At 45.7% G+C, this 21,437-nt stretch overlaps 7 protein-coding genes across 7 annotated transcripts; 1 reads left to right on the forward strand and 6 right to left on the reverse strand.

Moving 5' to 3' along the window:
• Positions 1–88: 88 nt before the first annotated feature.
• On the reverse strand, positions 89–907 carry Triagg1_9240 (uncharacterized protein; the record flags this gene model as incomplete). The annotated part of the gene is made up of 1 exon (XM_062904176.1): positions 89–907. One exon carries the CDS (start codon positions 905–907, stop codon positions 89–91), a length of 819 nt encoding a protein of 272 aa, XP_062751849.1.
• Positions 908–2,378: 1,471 nt separating this feature from the next.
• Triagg1_9241 (CAZyme family AA7) lies at positions 2,379–3,950 on the reverse strand (the record flags this gene model as incomplete). The annotated part of the gene is made up of 1 exon (XM_062904177.1): positions 2,379–3,950. The coding sequence occupies one exon, from the start codon at positions 3,948–3,950 to the stop codon at positions 2,379–2,381; it is 1,572 nt and encodes a 523-aa protein (XP_062751850.1).
• A 3,250-nt stretch (positions 3,951–7,200) lies between these two features.
• On the reverse strand, positions 7,201–7,923 carry Triagg1_9242 (uncharacterized protein; the record flags this gene model as incomplete). Its single annotated transcript, XM_062904178.1, has 1 exon — positions 7,201–7,923. The coding sequence occupies one exon, from the start codon at positions 7,921–7,923 to the stop codon at positions 7,201–7,203; it is 723 nt and encodes a 240-aa protein (XP_062751851.1).
• A 1,313-nt stretch (positions 7,924–9,236) lies between these two features.
• Triagg1_9243 (uncharacterized protein) lies at positions 9,237–10,942 on the reverse strand (the record flags this gene model as incomplete). Its single annotated transcript, XM_062904179.1, has 2 exons — positions 9,237–10,593; positions 10,659–10,942. The coding sequence occupies 2 exons, from the start codon at positions 10,940–10,942 to the stop codon at positions 9,237–9,239; spliced, it is 1,641 nt and encodes a 546-aa protein (XP_062751852.1).
• An 880-nt stretch (positions 10,943–11,822) lies between these two features.
• On the reverse strand, positions 11,823–13,829 carry Triagg1_9244 (uncharacterized protein; the record flags this gene model as incomplete). The annotated part of the gene is made up of 2 exons (XM_062904180.1): positions 11,823–12,887; positions 12,963–13,829. 2 exons carry the CDS (start codon positions 13,827–13,829, stop codon positions 11,823–11,825), a joined length of 1,932 nt encoding a protein of 643 aa, XP_062751853.1.
• Positions 13,830–16,552: 2,723 nt separating this feature from the next.
• Positions 16,553–18,487, reverse strand: Triagg1_9245 (transcriptional regulator family: Fungal Specific TF; the record flags this gene model as incomplete). Its single annotated transcript, XM_062904181.1, has 3 exons — positions 16,553–17,668; positions 17,741–18,211; positions 18,272–18,487. The coding sequence occupies 3 exons, from the start codon at positions 18,485–18,487 to the stop codon at positions 16,553–16,555; spliced, it is 1,803 nt and encodes a 600-aa protein (XP_062751854.1).
• A 961-nt stretch (positions 18,488–19,448) lies between these two features.
• On the forward strand, positions 19,449–20,985 carry Triagg1_9246 (uncharacterized protein; the record flags this gene model as incomplete). The annotated part of the gene is made up of 4 exons (XM_062904182.1): positions 19,449–19,698; positions 19,750–19,856; positions 19,911–20,085; positions 20,150–20,985. 4 exons carry the CDS (start codon positions 19,449–19,451, stop codon positions 20,983–20,985), a joined length of 1,368 nt encoding a protein of 455 aa, XP_062751855.1.
• Between the last annotated feature and the right edge of the window lie 452 nt (positions 20,986–21,437).

A 21,437-nucleotide genomic window follows, 5' to 3' on the forward strand; every position in this document is an offset into this window, starting at 1 on the left:
AAATTTAATTTAAAAAAAAAAATTAATTTAATTGTTTTTCCCCCCCCCCCCCCCCCCCCCCTTTTTTTTTTTTTTCATTCTCCCCCTTTTAGTTATCAGGATACCAGTCAATAATATCCAAGCCTTTGTATGGGCCCTTGAGATTATAAAACGCGGCAGCGCTCACGGTATCTGATTCCTGAATCGTAGGCGGGAAACGGTAGTTCATCACAGAATTTTGATTAGCTGGTCCAAACTTGACGCCACCACCCTCCCGGGCAGCGAATTCATGGCGCAGTCCCAAAACATGTCCAAGCTCGTGAAGAAATATATTGCTCTGGTATGGGAGATATTTTTCGTCAAAAGCCAGTTTATATACAAAGAGTGCGATGAGGTCCTTGTCGTTGGGGAAGAAAGCTTCGGCTAGGGTACCTCCTCCGTCGCCACCATAGGTGAGTACGAACCATGCATCCTCTATATTAGTAAACCACTGGAAGGTAGCTCCTATATTAAGATCGTTCCATTCCCTGGCGGCTAAGTTGAGTTTGTAGGCGGCGAACGTGGCCTGGTCTAGAGTTGGGTAATCTTCCACGAGGGCCGCAAATTGGACTACCTGACCCTTCTTCCAGCGCGGAATGTCACCATCATATCCGATCCAAAGAGAAAAGGGGTCAGACTTCTGGCTCGGCTTGATTGGAAGCTTTTTCTCCGTTATGCAGGTGTACTTGGATTGTGGCACATCAAGCAGAGCACTCCCCTCAGGTCGTAACATTGCGGCGATATTTGGGGGGATATTCTCCATTTCAGGATCTGCTGGTATAGTCTTCCTGACGCTTTCAGTGACGTTGTTCTTCAACACTTCGAAGAATTTATCCCGATTTCTGTTGGAGGGCTTGCCAGCCCTGGTAGGTTGAGCAGAGGGTGCCATCTTGAGCTCTACTGGAATGCCGCACCAGTTGCCGAGGTTAAACTCCACGATGTCGGTTATGTTTGAAGGTGGAAGGAAATGATATCAATTAAAATTTAACAGTAAGATTTCTGAAAATCCGATGGCTGCTAAATAGATGAACATCACATGGCAGCATACCTATTTATCTTCCACGCCAGCCTGCGTGGCATTTGTAGCTGAGAACGCCCAGTGCCTATTTCAGATGAGGTTGATCAGAAATACGTCAATGTGGCAACAATACATTTCAATGGGCAGTACTTATTCTTTCAGCTGCTTTGGGATCACATCCAGAGCAAAAATAATTTTTCAATCAGGAATAAGTAAGTACTATTGAGGATATTAGATGATAGCCACAATCACTTGGGTTGTCAGCTGTATTAGATTGCGATGTAAGTGGATTAGTAGTGCAGCAATATGCAAACCCAAATCGTATAGAATGCGAACGGTATCTGAAATAGCTGAGATAGCTTGTATCAGCTCTTTCTATGATGTGTGGCTTTTCTGACTACTGAAACACGCCGACATGAGAAACACAGTCGAATACATGTACAGATTGACTACAGGGTTAATAAACCTAATGTAATAAACCATAGTTAATTGCTTATTCTTCAAAGATGTTTAATACAGGAATCATTCTTTTCTTCAGCTACAGGTGGGTAGTTGCAAGTCAATGGAAACCCGCCCAGGACGAAATTGGTGGGAGTTTCCATTTTGTAAGTGCACATGAGCTCCATGGTGAACCGCTCAGGGTCCTGAACGTGTTTACCACCCTTATGCTTTTCCAAATGCAGGTCTATGAGCTTTATTCTTAAATGCGCTAACTCTTTCGTTTTCTTCTTTTAAAAAAATAGTACACTAGTACGACTTTGACTTTTCTCCCACTGATATTGGTAAAAGCTAATCCAGTCTAGCAATGATTATTCACCTGACGACAACCGCTTCGGTAAGTAGTACCACTGTCTAATGGGAATCCTAATGATCAAATGCTAGCCGGGTCTAAATCTAAGGCCATTCCTCTGTTAATTAATGTAAGTTGCTTCTATGCGGACATATGACTGATACGAGTTCTTAGAACCCCCCTTCTGGCAGAGCTGGAGTTTAAGAGGATAGACGGGGAGCTTGCGCGCATGGAGGAGGCACGAAAGAAGAGCTGATTGACAACTTTACGGGTAGCATAGCGAGATGTTCAATAGCTAACCCCAAAACAGATGGTTTGTAGAAACAGCTTCATATTGGAGGCTTGCTGGAGCTGTAGACGAAAATTACTTTGGTAAAGCTGTTTCAAAGCGGCTGAGAGAGGACGCTGACCTTCTTATAAATAAATTATCCAGAAGTAGACCTCGAAACTCCAAGTTTGATCATATACTTGAGCCCAAGTTCACCTTAAAAAAGGTATATATAATAGATGGTTCAATTGACAAATACGTAGATACAAAACTTAACATAGCTTTTATTGCGCTGCTTCGACGCAAAAAGGATTTGGGCTCCAGAGGCCATGGGGATCAGCCTTCTTCCTGATCTCCCGCAGTTTCTCATAGGTTGCTGGCTCGTAATAATGCTGCCAGACATTCTTCATAACCCAGTCACCATACGAGCCCCAAAGAACGCGGCGATCATCTTTACTAAAGTGAGTAGCCGCTCCCTTGTCGTTTTCATCCTGCCATTTCTTAGCCCCCTCGTAATTATCCTGATGAAAGACATCCCAGGTTCCGCTAACAGTGGAATCTCTCCAGCCATAAGCAGTGCCGTTGTTTGCGTTGTTCCTGAACATGGAGCCTGTTCCGCCATAAACTTGCAACTGAGACGAGACCCACAGACCATTGCCCTTGACGGAGAGAATCTCGTCGATACGCCCAGAGAACCAGTCGGACCAACCAGTCTTAGAGAGCGTGGTCGAGTTAGTCGTGTTGGTGCGTTTGATGTAAGGGTAGGGGAACTCTCGACGGCTTCTGAAGAGCCACATGGATGTAATGTAGGACATTGGGGTACCCTCAGGGGTCTCTTTGTAGAATTTGAAAAGATCGTGAGTGGCGTGCTTGATGCGATTGAAGAGATCTGGAGAGAATTCATCGGTCCCTAGATTTACCCACTGGCAATAGACGACAATGACAGCAAACTTAAACTTGAACACATTGGCTATATTCTTCTTGCCATCGTGAATGTTGTTTGGCAGTGTCTCCTTGAGTTCGTCTTCTGAGCCGGGGAACAGATCCAAAAGATTCGACTCTCTACTGACGACATTGACGGTGAAGTCGTAGCTGCGCGGGAAGTTTGGGTCTTCGGCTTTCTCCACCAAGAGGTCAAGGAGCTCCTTCAAGGTGTCTTGGCGGTAGTGGAACGCCATCCAGAGTCCCTTGGAGCCTTGGTACTTTTTGTCGTCTTGGACTTCGACTTTGAAATGAGTCAAGACTCCGATGTTGCCTGGGCTGCCACCGAGGAGACCAAAGAACAAGTCAGGCTGCGTCTCCTTGGTCACCGTGACCAGTTCGCCATTGTGGTCCACGATTTCGAGCTCACGGATGTAATCTCCAAGAAGCCCAAAGGATCTAGCTAGCATACCGTAGCCACCTGTCTGGACATGGCCTCCGAGGTGGACCGTGGCGCATTGGCCCGTAGGCATAAAAACGCCATTCGCGAGGAGGAAGTCATAAACCTCAGCTAGAGCCCAGCTAACGCTTGCTTTGATATAGACCTTGTCGTTTTCAGTATCGCGGATCAATACAAGGTCCTTCGTTGGGTCTCGGAACGTAAGTTCCAAGTCCAACTGAATGCCATTGGGTCCAGTTGAAGAAGCACCGCTGTACTGATGACCACCAGTCCTGATGGCGATTGGTTTACCAACTTTGTTGGCATATCTAACAACACCTTGGATGTCTTCTACACATGTAGGCTGTAGAATCTCTCCGGGGTTCATGTTACGCTCTTTTCCATAGGTAGACGTGGCGTATATATCGTTTGCCTGGTCATAGGCTGCGGTTCCTGGCCTGAGCTGGCTGCCCTGAAAAGCAGGATCGGGATTCATGGTGTAATACAGATGATGGAAGTGTTTTCTTGGAATACAGATGAGATGAGTGAAGAGGAGGAATGTTTGCGCTAGAGACTGGCTCTTCACACCCTCTTATATGTGTTTTTGTGTTACCTATGTTGTCATTCGGTGTACTGCCTTGCCTTGCGGTGAATCCTTCATAAGCAATCCTTCATATTCGTCTATCCATGTATTAAATTTTATACATTCAGAAACCCCAGCGGGCACCAATAATATTGTTTGTCCTTCACTGGTTTCTTGAACCCTGGATATTTCATTATTCTTCACTTTTTGGCATAAAAGAAGTTGAAGTGGTAGAATTATTGTATTAATTTATGAATTTGATCATAAACTTTAGATTGGAATGTTGGCATTTGCGTTGAACCACAGCCTTACGGGAGTGGAGACTAATTTATGGCTCGGGGAAAGCGAGACAAGGCTATTTGCCACTTACATGACGAGGCCAAGCGGAGGTCAGAAAAAGCGAGACCGCAAAATGAATAAGTGCATCCATTTAGAAATATCAGCACCCAAACAGCTCATCAAGTAATGCGTTTGACTACATATATTCAGCCAGCATTAGAGCTTTACCAGCTAACTATAATAACAGTTATTATAAATAGATAAATACAGTAGCAGTTACTATAAACGTAGAAATATAATAGCAGTTACTAAAGATATATAGATATAGTAGTAGTTACTATAAATATATAAATATAGTAGCAAATACTTAAAGAAACGGTGTATAATTTATCGTCTAGGTGTTTGAAATCTTCTCAGTCTCGGTTTTTTTACCCCCCGCTTGGAGGCGTAAAAGGATGAGTGGTCAATGCTCCTGCTAGGTAACCAATATTTCAATGCAGCGAGCCTACTGGCTGAGAAACTTGACAATGGCTGAGATGATGTGTGAGACAATCTATTGGCAATATATTGACGGCATGTCAGAAATCCTTCTGCAGGGCGAAGACAAGCGTTATGGGGAGGCCCATAATGCTCAGCCACTTATTGGTATGAAGCCTCTCGTCCTTTATGGAAATAGGTATGTCCAAGTCGGGCTTTATTTAGGGTTGTATTATACTTCAGCCATGGCGAAAGTTTTGAGAAGCAAAGAGGTGTCTACAAGCAAAACATATTTCGACCTGTGAAGGTTTGAACCTGAGTCTTGACACGTGCCGTTTAGTCTTTCTATTGCCTCAGAACAGCTGAAAGCTGTTTTCGAAGCTGAAACCCCCCCTGCAGAACTGACGTCACCTAGGTAATTACACAAGAGTTCACAACATGAAGAGTGTATCAGCTATCAACAGAGAAGATGTGCTGTTCTGTTTGGCATTACGTACTGTATACTTTGACAGCCAGTCACTACCATTGTTATCAACATGCGACACTTGGACAATACGTTCTAGGACTGCCGAAACAGCTCCCCACGATACAGCCTTCGCTTCTTTTTTCCCGATTGAATGAGACAGCTCAGCTCAGCCCTGCCACCTGGAACAAAAAAGTAACAGGTCAATATGAGCTATCAGAAGTACTAGGACCATCCGACACCTTTCATCAGTTTTGTTGTGCTTGTTATTTTTCTCCTCAAGTGAGCAGCAAATGGGAATAGCCGCCCTCGCATGCTCCGGGTTCTGGATCGAGGTCTAGCGGTTCAGCCCTCCCAGCCACTGCCGTATGGTCGCCGACTGATTTACGGTGAGAGTAAGCCATTACGTCGCACAGCATGTCAATCAATCAAGGATTGTGGGCTAATTACGGTAACGCATCTTGGACATTATTGTTGATCGACAAAAGGGAGGAGTAACGAGGAAAAGTCTTGCGATGATTGAAAATCGAGCTTTAACAGTCTGTAATATTATAACAGGCCATCACCTAACGAATAAATGCTAGTCTAATGATACGATTGTATCAAGATTCTTAATATTAATCATCGTGATCCGATGGTGCTGGTGCGTGAATGCTTTTCAACAATAGACTCTGTAAATGAAGAGGTAATTGAAGCCTGCTATCCATATGAATAGTCTACCTGTGTTATACAAGAGCATGAATTATACTTTCCATAAAGAGTATGGACTCTAAGGGACAGACACCAGCTACTCATGGTGCCCTTAGAAAAGCCCGAGAGTCTTGGGCCCTCAGCTGGCCTTCCACCTGCTGGCCACTGTGGTGTGTATCACAGGCTGGGCTGGCGCATCGCTTGGTGGTATGTTGTAAGCACCCTGGTGACAGTGGGTGCTGTGAATTTATTATTCGATATTTAAATATACATTACCGCATATAATCCAACGGAAGCTTCACGCGACGAGTATCAAAATATATGTGAGAAGCATAATTGTGGGCTTCCATATGAACTCTTACGAAAATTCTGTCCTAATATTGTAACCAAGTTACTGTTGTTACTTGAATTTTAGACCCTATTGCATATAGATAATTTGCCATTGCCATCTTTGGTGTCCATCGTGAGCATTTTTTAGCGGCCCATGAAGAAAAGAAACTTACCCGTAGATGCAGACGCTACCGTTTTCTTCAATGTTCAACTAAAAGAGAGCGACAAACGTCTTAGCGTGGGGTTGATTAAGTTGGTCAACTATAGACAACAGAATTCTGTAAACCTGATTATGGAGTCATAAGATGCAAAAAGAGGGAGACATTAGCCCCAAGGAAAATACATGTAGCTTTACAGCGCCCTGCGTTATCCACTACATGTACCTGGATTTGGTAGTATGTTGTGTGACGAACCGTTGGGATTTTAAGACACCCGACATGGAACAGCTAATAATCTGCGATCAATCCCTATTAGCTGCAACAAAACTCATACATTTTGCAGATGCATAGGCAAGTCCATTGCAATAGCTAGTAATTTCATTGTTTCCAACTAGGATGGCAACCTTTGTTCGCTTTTCATTGCATTTGAAGCCATGAACGATGAATACTTTTATTAGACTTGGAGGTGGTTAGAGGTCGACGGCAATCGCCTCCATACTAATGTCTAGGTGGATGTCGACGTAAGTCTTGTAGCTATTGTAGCTTTACCGACCCTCTTGATTATAAATATAACCTTCCTAAGGGTAGACATAAAAAAACCTGATTTACTACCTTGGAAGAAATAAATCAGTGCTTATAATATTTTGGTCTGCTATGATGGGCGGGCGACTGGTGGTGCGCGCCGAAAGCCAAACTCTTCTTGATTGAGATGATTATGGAGCTGAAAAAGGTCCTGTGCCGCGTCCCCGCCAATGTGCACACATATCTAGTCTAGTTCTATCACCTCGACATTGTCATTGACAAATTGCCTGACCTGCTTCGGCCAGAACGTTGGATAGCAGCCTTTGCCTCTCAGTACCACCATTTCCAGCTTTTCCAGCTGCCTGCCACAATCAGCGAGCAAGCTCTCTATCCATTGTGATTTGCCAAAGAGTTCCTCGCCCAATTCATCTTCGCTGTCCTGGAACATGGAATCCGCGCTAGAGATGATTATATTGGGTTCAATTGCTCGGGAGACGTCGTTGAATGAGGAGCAGTCAATATGCAAGAACTTCAGCTCTCTCGTCCGCAAAAGGGCTTTCTTAGTGAACTCTGCGCCTCTGAGATCGAACCTATCTTCCTTGCGGAGTTGAAGAAGAATCTTCTGGACGCGAGCCCAGTCAAGACGGCCTTTGACTGCGAGTTGGAGTCGGAAGTTCCAAGGCGAGTAGAAGGTCATGGCCACCTCCCGCGGCCGCCTCACCGATCGCATTTCCGACAATATTTTCTGGCAGCTGGCTTCAAGCGGTATGCAGTCGCCTTTGTAAGGTTGGTCCTCATTGAGAAACAGGCGTTCGGGCTGGTTCGTTTCGACTCCATCTGTAATGGCGTCGACAGCAAGGTACTGCTGGTAGATAAGGTCACGGATCTCCCTTGGGAGACGAGTCAAAAAGAGAGAGGCGGCTTGGTCTAGGCATTCGGACTGAAAATTCGAGTGTTGTGATGACATGTTTGGGGTCAGATATGTCAAGTTTAAGATGATGCCAGTAGTACGAATAGCAGTATAATTCGGTGTTGATGAAGAGGAGGGGTAGGTAGTTAGTCTCCCGATTCTCTGATTCTAATACTCGGAGTTGGGTTTTAAGGGGTCGGTCTGCTCCACAACCCACCTAGCGCCTCTAATCATCGAATTGGGTGGCTGGCCCTCAGAACTCTCTTCCTATATTTACAGGGGTATGCCTGGAGGTCTGCTTCTCGTGCCACTGCCTTTGTCTCTTTCTCGTGTCTGTCAGCCCAATCAATCAATATGCCCCTCTGCCGCATAATGCTCGGCCGAGGCCATCTTTAGTTCCATCTCTTTCTGGTAGTTACATAGGCAGGCCGAGAAGCTTGGACACAGAGTTGCATAGTGTACTGTACTTATTGTTTGTAATGTCAAGCTAAAAATGCTTCCATCGGCAGAACTGTCGCCATTTCTAGCAGCCCGGGGCTTATACGTGCAGTGCAATTTCATTCGGGTAATAATGGACTTGTTGATGTGTAATTGTAGGCCAAGTAGGTACTCCGTAGGCGCTTCGCCTTTCTTTTTATAGAAACCTGGAACAGCTAGTGCGGGGCAGGATCTCAAAATGTGTGCCTCAGTACATGTAGGTATGTACTCAAACCCATCAAGGTAGTAGAGGAGATATGCCAGTGACAATGGTACTAGCATATTGATGTTGTTTAGATACTCAGAACTAAGTATGGTGCTATATATACAAATACTGTCTCTTTCCAGTATTACAGCATCTATCTCCAGTTCTTTCCTTTTTAATGCCCATCTGGTCTCAGAATTCTTGTAGAGGATTCACAACGAATAAATGTAAGCTAACAACCATACGCCAGTATGTAATCAGCAAGAGGGAGGCAAATAGTCTTACAATGTTTTGTATCGTGTAAACTTCATTAACTTAGGATCAAGTACGCCTGTCGCCATTTACCAGGCCCTCCCTACTTTATCTAGGCTTAGCACTAATACTACAGAGTCTAACTTTAGGTGTCCCAGTTACATGTAGTTATTATAGGTATCTCATAAATAACAGTCAGTACATGTACTTAATATCAGCTTAGCAACTAATCATATTTTCAAGCCCTAGCATTCATGCGAGAGACACACACTGCTGAAACACTTGGCTAGGTTCATCACTAAAATTAGATTGGCTTCGTGAAATGGAGCATGTCAATTCGAACCCCCCCCCCAAAAAAAAAAGCTCTTATTACCCTAGTCAAATAGATTATATCTCGACCTCTGCTATCAATCCCCGTGCACGGCGATTAATTAGTCTATAAACGTTTTTGTAACCGTGCTTGTAGCCGTTGTGATCGGCGCCGAATTGGCGGTGGTAGAACCTCAGCGCACGATTTCCGTTTCAAGGACTGGCTTTTCTGAGAGTCCAAGGTTGTATTTGTCTGTGGGCTGGCTGGTTGACCAGGCAGACGGGATTTTTGTGCGCCCCTTCTAGATGCCGTTGCTTTAATGGAATTCTTTGATCTTCCTCGAGCTGGTTGTTGAGCAGCGTTTTGACCCGAGAAACTGTGTTGCTTCGATCTTTTGAGGCTGCGTCCCGTTTCTTCGTCCTCAGCTTCCTCTTCCTCGGTTTGTTTTCTTTTCTTGCTGGTCGGAGGCTTGCTTTGGCTACAGTCTTTAGCTGTACATTGTTGCTCGGTCTCAACTTCGATTAAACTCAACTGCTCAAGGATCCATTGCGTCAAGACGCGTTGGTGGCGAAAAAAGCGCTCCTTGCTTCGATACAGGTCAGTGTCTCGGATAAAAATGTCTATCCGCTGTTGGAGGGCCCCAAAGTTATCTTCTGGTTGAGCTAATGGTCTGCCAAATTCGTCATACGTCGACGAATCCGCAATCAAGAATTTATCCCAGGCAGCGATGTAATCTTGTTCCAAGATCATTAACAAAGCAGCGAGCCTATCTGTCTCAAAGTATTCAAAGTTGAGATACTCAACCCATGTTGTCCAGGCATCTTGTTGACGCGGGTCGTCTTCCAATCGAAACTCCTGAGTGAAGTTGTGAGATGCCAGACGTTTCTTGACTGCTTCTTGGTAGGCTGAAAAACTTCCGCCGGGGATTTCGCAGTAATTTTGATGACCCATCTCCCACATTCGTGCGGTTGACTCGTCATACTCGGGACCAGATTGTGGATAGAATTCTCGCAAACCTTGGCGCCTCTGTGCCTCTAGGTACTGGGGGAATCCATAATCTCCATCCTCAATGTTTCGATTTTCCACCTGCCATTTAATGAAGTCCCACCAGCGATGGGCTTGTATGGCAAAAATCGTGGGCACTTCATCGCTGGACCAATCGTGATCTCGGAACCATGGGCCACTCAACCATGGGAGCTTCTTTCGCTCACTCTCAGTCAGCGACGCAATGTCGAGAGCCACAGGCCTACCACCATGCTGAAGGAGCTCCTCAAGACGCAGCAACTCCATCTCTTTGTCATTGGCCAAGACGCGTCTGTCAAGAGACGACGAGGGGGACGGGGTGTCCCTATCGCGCGACCCCCGTCGGGTGTATTTACGAGGGGTGTTTGGGCCTTCAGCAACGTCGACCAAGCGTTTTGTGAGCGCATCGATATCGAGAGGGGCAGGCTCAGTTGCTTTCGCTAGCTGTTGCAGGGCGGCTCTACTCAAGATTAGAAGATAAGATCATATATAGACAACCCAGGGGCCCAAAAGAAGTCTGCGTACCTCAACCTTTCGAAAAGCAATTGTCGTCGGGACTCTACCATCAAGTGGAGATCTGACGCGCTTGAAATATCATATCCGCCCTCTGGGCGTTCGCAGCGCTTCAAAAATTCTGTGAACTGGTCATCATCAAGGGAGAGTAAATCCTCTGCGGTGTATGTAGGGGCTTCATCCCTAACTGACGATGTGGCTGGCATTGTGCCCCGGCGCGTCGGAGAATGTGAGATGGCTGGCGTAACGGGCAGAACTGGGAAGATGGTTGGGATCTTCTGTACTTTAAATACCATGCGTGTACTAGGGGCAAGGGGTGAAAAGCAGACACCCGACGTTACACAGTCCGATACAAGAGCTGTAAGGAAACAGTCAAGCTTCAGTTTAGTCCTGTATGGCGAACAAGACTTTAACAAACAAAAATCTATTCTCTTTGTGGGATAAGGTCAAAGAAAATCTAGTATTTGCCCTCGTGACATTTTTTTCAATCCTCTTTGACTCTATCCTTTTCTTTGTGCCAGTCCAGCAGCACATTCTCAGATACTGCTTCTCGCAGCAGGGTAACAATACATGTAGGTATGCATACATTGGAAGCTTACATGAGGCATCTGGACAACATGTTCTTTGCTTCCATCGGATCTGGCCTTGGGCCATCGGTTTTCCATGGAGAACAAAAAGCCTACTACATTAACCCAGTTGCTCTTATTACCAGATAATAGGCGTGTAACGCATTTGCTTTCTACTACACTATTAGATATTCGCTAGCTTCAAAATGAGATCAACGCCCAGATATTTGACAAATGAAACCAGTATCTTCCACTGCAAAGAATGATGACAAAGCTGGCGAACTCAGTGTGCTGTACGCTATAAAAAAGGGGAAAAGCTAGATATGTAAACAGGAGCATATAGAGAAATGGACGTGACCAAGGAGCGCGGTTACACACATCCGCGTGACGGCTCAACAAAAGAAAACATTTCTAGAAAAAAAATCAAATTTCCCCGGTGAATAACCGAATATTTGTGGTACAAGAACTGTATACCAATAGTACTCCTGAATGCCACAAAATTAATGTCCTTGTGCTTTGTTGGATGAAAAAGCGTTTCGTCAACAATATGCCTTCGCCTCTTGAATCCTCTTCTTCTTCACACACATTACTCTGCGACGTTCACTCAAAGTCAACCTAACCTTCTCTTCTTGAGCGATCTCCCTTTCTCCGAATTCTTGCTGCCTTGGTCCTCATCCACTGTCTGATAGAGGTCGAGCAAGGGGCGGATACGCGTAAAAAGCGCTAGGCTATCGAGTGTTGCTCCCTCTTGGTAAGCTTCTTCTTCGATTATGGGCATGATAACGTCGGTTTGCTCGGTGAACCGGAGCTCTCTTTCTGCGATGGCCTCAACAAGCTCGTCAGCAGGTACTTGGGCTTGGAAATCGGGTGGAGGCAGTAGAGGGCATGAAAGTTTGAACATGGTCTGACTGTCGTCGTCATCGCTGTCGATGTCGGACGGATTAACAATGGAGTCGATTTTGGAAGAACCCCGGTAGCCGAGTTCCGCGATTAACGAGCCGCACGAATCTGCGTCCTCCGATTGAGACGTCTTCGACCCGTCCAATTTCCAGTGTTGAAATTGTTTACCCAGAAGTTGAACCGCCTGTTCGCAGTACGATGCTGTCTTTCGCGCATGCGGATCGATATGCAGCATATTGTCCATGATAAATGGCATTATCTTACTGCCTTCTCGAGACTTTCCCCGGTAGTGCTCCAGTACAGCCTCGGGCCAGCCTGTTGCGATCCCACCATCCGAAGAGGTGCTTTGTGGGAAGCCGTGTTGCCTTTCAGAAAAAACGACAGCAAGAGACCAGACGTCGACGGCCGTAGTGTAGAAGCTTTCGTCTTCCCTGTCTCGCTTGTGGTATATCTCGGGAGCCATGTAGGCTGGCGAGCCACAGTACGTCTTGAGCTGCTCCGTGTTTTTGCCTAAGCCAAAGTCCGCAAATTTAACGCGCATGGTGCCATCGGGAGAGAAGAAACACAGGATGTTATCTGGTTTGATATCTCGATGGACTATCGGCGGAGAGCGTTCGTGCATTGCAGCCATAGCGGACAGCAACTGTCTCATATATCGTATCTCGTCGAGATCTGAGGTGGCATCATAGGAGCTAAGAGAGCCTCCATTTGCATACTCAAAGAATAGTTGTGGCCAAGGGTCAAACTTGGCCTCCAAAAGCGTCACAATGTGGTCCTGAATTTGTTAATGGCCGACACAAAACTCCCCTTGGATGTTCAATTTGGTTCACCAGCTGGGCTGCGTACTCACATGCTGAATATTTGAAATGATATCAACTTCCTTTTTCCAATCTTGCAGTCTGTATCCTGTTTTGGACGTATTCTTTGGTTCCTTCAGAGCGTACTCTTCTCCAGTACAGGTATTGAAGATATGTGTCACAATACCAAAGCTACCATTACCCAGCACTCTGCTCCAGTACGCCGGGTCGGAAGATTTCAAGAATGGAGTACGTGCCTCCAGTGAAGTGGGAAACTCAGTTGCTGTGTAGCTTCGGACCTTGATCAACTCGGCTAGGTCTGCTATGTTCCCTGTCCCTTGGCGGAACTTTGCAACGTTGTCGATGTATTGCCGCGATTTGATATCGTGGTAGGGCACGACGAGTCTGAAGCGATAGTTGCGAGTAATCTTGAGCATTGGCATTTTGTCCCTGACAAAGTCAACACCGCCAACCACCCAGTCCGTCGAGATGCCGGGTCGCGCCTTCTCATCACCGTAGGCGACTCTGGTTCCCACCGTGGAGCCCAATTCTCTGACGACTAGGTAGTTGTTCTCGTTGAATGTTAAAGCTGCGTGGTATTTGCTGACATCATTTCCACCGGGTAAGAAAATATCACAATCGGGGGACCGTCCTATTATCACACCGTGTGCTGTCTTGGCCCCGTCACTAAATTTTAACTTAATATGAGGGCCATCCAGAAACACATCGCGCCCCTCTGGCTCTCCAGCTGTTTCCCATTCTCCGCGTCGACGGGCATAATTCTCCAGAATTTGTATCTTGCCCTGTCCACTTCTTGTGCTTCGTAGCCTATTCTTGGCATGGGTGATAGCTTTTAATGCGTTTTCATTGCCCTTGCTTTCAATGGCAAACAGGTAAGCATAAACATCCGGATCAGACATTACGAGTCGATGTATGTAGATCTTGAAGAACAGAAGGCAAAAAGACTAGGGGCCAAAGAGGGAAAGGTGAAGCTGAAGCAGAGAGAAGGACCGAGAACGCCTGAAGTCAGCGGATTATCGACGAATATAACAGACTCTCGTCATCAGCAGCCACAACGGCCCCGGTCCAGATGGCCTTGCAATCCCTGGTATGATTCCGGGAAAGGCAAGGTTGCCCGACCCAAACAGGTCCCGGTTACAGTAAGTGGATGCAGGCAGCTTGACAGAGGCACTCGAACACATAGCCACACGTAACCCCTCATTTGAATTCCTTTGTTACACCCCTAAGCGCTCAAACCCTCGGGAAAAGGTAGTGACACAACTATAATTACACGTAGTACCTTGTGGGGTATCGAGGTATCCAATCCACCCTAACGAGCACTCAAAGAGAGATTTGAGTAATAGGTGAAAGAAGAGTATTAAGGATACTACGACTGAAAGAGGGGTATAAGGAGGACAAATGGGAGGATCAATAGTGATTGGTCGAAATAGCAACCGTACTTTTGTCTCTGTGATGATCTTGAAACTCCATAATACGTTGAGGGTATGAACAAGGAGGAGAGCTAGTTGGTTGACGAAAAGTTAAGCAAACAACATGATGGGGTTGACAAAGGGTGGTCACACGAACGACATTGAGCCAACGACATGTGGTGCCAGGTGACGAAATGCCCTTTACCACCGTTCATTATTTTTATAGCAATTAGGAGCCTGCCCAGCGATTGAATCAGTTTGTGGTGCATCCACTAGACATTCTTGTTCTGGGGACTGACACAAGAACCACTAGACGATATCTACGCCTTGGGGACCAACCAACTGCTCATCACCTACGACTTTTGTATCAGTAATGCCTATCCTGTGTCTCTGCTACACCAGTCTGCTTTGAAACCAACGGTTCAGAGCCTTGGCATATTACGGCGTCTTCTATCCTCATTGGACATCGACAATATCTCCTCCTCTCTTGTGGTACCCAATATCAATCCTGCCTTTTCGCTTTACTTGGCAAGTTATGTCGCTAACCGTGTTAACTTCTTTTTATATCTTCACAGTCGGCAAGGCGTCCTTCGAATTTCATTTGTGTCCTCTAAGAATCCTTCCTGTGCACCATGACTGGTAAATCTGCCTACGCTAGATCTCTTATACTCAAGCGTGTGCTACGGCGTTGATCTGGGTTGGATCATGAAGCATATATACGCCAACATTATTTCCTATCTCCAGTATAAGGAACATGTGTTTATGCATACGAAGGCGCCGGCCAGGAATCTCTTTTGGAGGATTTACGGTATGTATACTATCTGAAATAAAGGGAGTGTTGGACTGAACTTTCCACGCGGACTGTAATCTAATTCCAAACTGCCCGAAGATCTATGCACCTAAGCGCCGTTTTTCAATCGTAGCTAGTCTAGGGATAAGCCCACCACCAATTAAACTAAGCACACAATCCAACGTTGCTCCACGTTGAGTAACATCCACGTGTTAGCTTTGGCTGATAGGTAGCAAGGCCATCTGATTATATCGGGGAAAAAGGACAATGTTGTGTGACTATTGACGAGACTGTTGATAACCACCATGTGTATTACCCTGCCCTATCTATGGTGGTCAATCTACTAGATGGGACGATGGAAAGTGCTCTGTTATACTCGTCCAAGGGATGGACATCACCCGTGCGATCAACGTTACTTACAGGTCACCGGTGAGATATATCGAATACAGCATTTACTACATTTCGATTTTGCTTTCAATTGTTTAAAACGGCGAGGTTTTAGTCTGATTTGAGAAAGAGTACGGGCAACGTGAAAGTTCCTATTATTCATCCTAAAATTTAAAATACGCGCAAGTGGTATGCAAGGACATTTACCATGTTACAAGTGGAAAGCAATAGAGTATGTAATAAGTGTGAAGAAATGACAGGATATGTTCCTATAAAGCGTCAAAACTATCATGCTCAAGAACATCCGGTCGGCAAATATTGTTACTTTACACCGGAGAGTAGTTGATTTAATATCCCTCATAGCTCCCATGTACATATAGGAAAGGCGATTGTGGCCATAAAGATATTACATATATAAATCGTGTATTAGAGGGTAATTCTTATAATGTAGAGAGAGAAAATGCAGCTTTTCCGAGATGACTAAGAGCCTATCCCATATAATTCTGTACTTGAAACAGGATCTAGTACCAGCTCATCAGTTTCACTGATAGGATTGATTTAATCTTACACTCCTCTATAGACAAATATTTGTATTTTTGGATGCGTTGTTTCCAATATCGTCATGGGCAAGATGGCGAAAAGGGGGGATATGTGATTAAGACATCAAAGTTCCAAAAAAAGAAAGAATATTTTCACTTCCAAACATGTTCTGTTGCCTTAAAAGAACTGGCTATTGCTGGAATGAGATGCGCGTCGACAATTGGCCCAAGTCCAGCATACTCATACACCAGTCCCATACCAGCTGGTATAAGCCAAAACTTTGTCGTGCTGTTAACACTAGAAATGAACATGAATAATTAATACAAGATTAATATGTAAAGATATTATTTGGTATAAATTAGTATACCAAAGGCCGAAGCGTAGCCTTCCTCTGACCTAGCTGTTGCAGCTTTACTGAACCTCTTGATAATAAATATAACCTCTATAACCTCCATATACTAGTATATATATTCAACATGCGTCTTGAGGAACTAATTCACTGAAAAGATTCGTCTGGACTATCATGCTGTGGTCCCCTTGCTAAGACTGTCCAGTCTAGCCATTCCCCTTTATCAATGTCAAACTCAAGTCTGTCAGCACCCACAATGTTTCCAAAGAGGAACGAAGGCAGGCCATTATTCTCCGAAGCGTCCTCCCGTAGGCTAAGAGCAGAGCTGCCTTCAGTACTTGCTCTATTTTCTCTCGGGGTTGTCCCTCGATGCTTCGCCCTTATTGAAAGAGCCTTGGCTCTGAGAGCGGTGAGAACTGCTGATTTGGATCCGAACCCGATGGTAGACTTGTCACAAAGTACTTCGGAGAAGTGGATATCCAAAGCCTTCCATGCTCTATCCACGCTCGAGCCTTCGGGTTTAACACAGAGATGCCATAAGACGTACATGGTGATGTGATATTGTGGATAAGCCCTCCTTGCCCAAGAGAATTGCTTTAGTAAACCATCATCATTAAATAATCTTGGTTCCAAGAGCTCCAACGCTTCCACAAGATTCTCTTCTGTTGCAAATTCGTCACTCTTCATAGTGCGCCGTAGAAATGACCATTGCAGTCTCGTAGTAAAGTTGAGTTTTCGGACGAGGAATCGAGAGCAGAGTAACGTCATGCGGTGTTGTGGTATCACGGGATTGCAGTTCTGCAAATACCCCTCAATGCGTGCACTCAAATCGTCAATGACTTTTATTCTTGTATCCTCGGTCGGAGGGGACGAAAGAGACGAAGTTGCGGCAATATCGGCTAGCTTGTGGATGGACTTTGCAAGTTCGATGTTTATGAGGGAGAATGTCATGGCTGTCCAGCTATTTTTGGACTCGGGAAGCTCCTTCATATCTGGAGAGAGATCCGCATCGTCAACATTGAGCGGCAAGCTTACATTTGAACCCAACAACTGCCCACTTGTGTTCTCGAGGCCATAATCTTCTCCTGAGCGGCTATCGCGGCTAAGTAGGTGCCACCATAGTCGACGACGCATTTCGGACTGGAAAGGAGGAAGCCCTAGTCGTAGCCCATCTCGATGTAGGCCTAGAGATTGGGCTATGCGTATTGTGAGACCGTTTAGAATCCAGATCCCCTTGCCGCGGTTGTGGACGCGAAGACCAGACTACGCAAGGGTTAGTCTCGCATCATCCATTAGGTAGAGAAACAGAAAAACAGAAAGAGTTATAATAGGTACCAGATATATAACTAAAGCCAGAAGTCCTGTCAGTGTTGGGCGATCCAAAAAGTCGCCATGCGCAAATGCTTGTTCCAGGCCAGTTTTAAAAGTATTCAGAGCTTCATTCTTATCCTGACCTAGGAATAACCGGGCCTCAACGTCTTCGAAAGAGACTGCAGATGCGAAGTAAATGGCAAAGCAAAAAGCAAGATCATGAAAAGATGCGCTTGCTGGATCGTGAATGACTGAATACACCTTCACTCTGTCAGTGGGAAGGTGAAGAAGTTTGATCAACCCAGAATAGCCATCCACATTTTCTACGTAGTTGTTCCACAGTCTCACAGCCAAAGGCTGGGTAGGATGAAAGGTGTGCGGTTCCTGCAAGAGAGACACGGATGAGAGTATTCCTGCAGGGTTGAATGGTGAGGTAGCGGGCTGATGTGGCGTTCCTGTGTGCGAAGTTGAAAGGACGGATTCTATATCTCGCTCCTGTGAAAGCCAATTAGGGACGAAAGTCCGATAGTCCTTGAACATCGTATGCAGTCTTACCTCTTCTATCACTCTGGATAGCATAACTTCGTTGAAGTATTGGCTTGAAGATCCCTTTTCAACAAGTACATCATCGTCTCTAAGCCGTACTGGTTGCGCTGAAGACGAGCTGCTTGAGTTTTTGGAAACACTTATCCCCAAAGCTGATGAATCCCTACCGTTGGCTTTGGCGAGAGATTTCTCTAGGCTTGAGATGCGAGAAGCCATATCTGCCATAATGGTATGTTTTGCACGCCGTATGCGCCGTTGCGGGTAGGCGCATGGCTTGCCGGCTTGCGTGCAAGGAGTACATGGCTCTTGCTTGTCGCATCGAATCTTTCTGCGATTGCAAGTCTATCCTTGAGAGTCAGATACGACAGCCTCGGGACAGAACAATTCCATGATCGAGCCGCGATGTGGCAAATGGGAGAATTCACGGGCTATAGAATGGGCCAACACATACATAACATGACCGGGACAGTGGGCGGCCACTCCGAGAGTGTGCGGCGGAAGACTCTTGTTCTGGCTCGGCCTCGGAGATTGTGTCGAAAATAAACTCCATGTCTCTTAATTCGGGGCTCATCTTAGTTAGCAGTAAGGGAATCGTGAGTCGGGGAAAGGAGGTCCGAGTAGTATACACTGGATCTTTAAGAGACGTGAACACGGGGCATGAGGTTGTTCAGTTGCCAGAACGGGCCGAGTTGCGCTTTTACTGCCGTGCCGAGTGGATTGAAAATACGGAGTATCAATCCATTAGTAAGCTCAAGGAACCGGGCGCGGGCGCCTTTATTCCCGTGCCCGCGTTTTACTCCCGCTCCCGGCCAGAGTAGAGTCGAGTCATGGTCTCGGCGGATGTCTTAAACCAGCGCTCAACAGAGAGGCTAGGTAAACGAATCACGGTTGATACTCGTCAATTCAAGTAATAAACTCGGAGATAACACACTTAACAAAGATACCGGGCATTCTGGCCACCACATCTTTTGGTCACCGGTGTTTCGGACGAGTTGGAGTTTTAACCCCTGATGTTAACCAAAGCGACATGACCACCTTTTGATGGCGTATAAGTATCTATCTATCATAGCATGGCTTTCTATTAAATATCGTTCAATATATACTCCATTCATCTATCCGAAAGGACCATACTTGTCCATATTTGTTGTCGATAATTGCGTATACAAGCACAAGAGTCTGGTGAGAAATGTCAGATCAAGGCCAAGCTGCAATAGTCGAGAGCCGTCAAGCTATAGGCAACGAGATGACCGACAAGGATCAAATCGGCAACTCCGACAGTAAATCTGGCGTCCCCTCTGTTTTAAAAGATCAGGAGACTGCAGAGACTAAACAGCCAAAGTCACGAGAGGGTGATGCCCCAGATGGCGGAACTGCTGCTTGGCTCGTCGTGCTTGGTGCTTGGTGCGTTTCGTTCTGCAGTTTTGGATGGTTGAATAGTAAGAATATGTTACGTTTCTTAGAGAGCCATTCTTACTGACGGTCGACAGGCATCGGAGTCTTCCAAGAGTACTACCAGACTGATTTGCTCAGCCACTATTCTCCTAGCACCATCTCATGGATTCCGTCGCTTCTTATTGCCATTGTCATGGGTTTGGTGAGTTCTAATACCCCAACGGTAGGAGATACTCGAGACACTAATTCCATCCAGGGACCTTTTGTCGGCACTCTATATGACCATTTTGGCCCACGATGGCTGCTCCTGATTGGCAGCATCATGCATATTTTCGGGGTGATGATGGCGAGTCTTGGTACTCAGTACTATCAGATACTTCTTGCCCAAGGAGTCTGCTCTGCCATCGGTATTTCGGGCATTTTTCAACCAGGTATGAACAGCTCTGCATGGATAGTGTTTGTTCATAATTTAATACTGATACTGACTGGATTCAGCTGTAACAGCTACACTCGGGTGGTTTAATCACAGGCGTGGCGCAGCCATTGGTGTCCTCTTTACTGGCTCAAGTATTGGTGGTATCATCTTCCCTATAATGATATCGCACCTGATTCGTGAACTTGGCTTCGGATGGGCCATGCGTATTTCTGCGTTCCTGATGCTTTTCCTCCTGATAGTGGCGAATCTGACCGTGCGTGCTTATGTTCCGCCACATCCTCACAAGGTCACGCGGGTTGAACTCTTTAAACCTCTAACTGAGATTGACTTTCTTTTACTCATTGGGGGCTTCTTCTGCTTCAGCTACGGCTTCTTTGCTACTATAACCTATCTTCCCGTTCAAGCTCTCAACGCAGGCATGAACGCCGATCTGGTTCAATATCTGCTGCCTATACTTAATGCCGGGTCATTATTTGGGCGTCTTTCCGCCGGAGTTGTGGGCGACAGAATTGGCCGCTTCAACGTCTTCATTGTCGTTTGTTTCCTCTCTGGTATCTGGGTATTAGCGCTTTGGTTACCCGACTCAAGTGACCCGTCGCTCATTGCATTCGCCGTCCTGTTCGGCTTTTTCTCCGGCGCTTATGTGTCGCTCATTACACCCATGGTCGCACAGATCGCGCCACTGCGAGAACTTGGGTTCCGCTCAGGGATCGTTCAGTTTTCTATTGCGATTGGTGGCTTGACAACAAATCCGATTAACGGCGCAATACTAGATGGTGCGGGTGACTGGGTTGGTCTCAAGGTCTTCTCTGGGGTATTTTGTATGGCGGGAACAGCCTTTGTGCTTGCGGCCAGAATCAGGCGCATTGGCTGGAAAGTGTCTATTCGCTTTTGAGTCTATTCCGTTCTCCACATGGACATTCTCTACACAAAAGTATAGATCACTGAGCTAAATTTCCTTTTGAGTTTTATAATTGTAAAGAACCCATTTATGTACTTATGATATTTAATAAATAAAACCTCTACTCTTCAAGATGTTGAATGTACATGTATATATCCAGTTGCTCCCGTAAGTATACTAAATACTATTTGCTATGACAGCCTCAACGCTATGATGTCGGCATCATGGGCCTCATTATATCTAAAACTATAAATAAAAGGATTTAATTAGTTAGTTCTAAAAGGAATTGTGTAGCAATAGTTTTCAGAGAGGCCGCGGTTCTAAGATATTCCACATATAACCAGAGACTAGAACTTGGCTTCATGAATGCATTAACTTCCTTTCAGTTTACCTATAATCTCATCACTCAATCAGCTAGATCATCAAGCAAGTAATGAATGAGAGGG

Source organism: Trichoderma aggressivum (assembly GCF_033847375.1).
Source record: "Trichoderma aggressivum f. europaeum strain CBS 100526 chromosome Unknown scaffold_050, whole genome shotgun sequence".
Lineage (NCBI taxonomy): Eukaryota > Fungi > Ascomycota > Sordariomycetes > Hypocreales > Hypocreaceae > Trichoderma > Trichoderma aggressivum.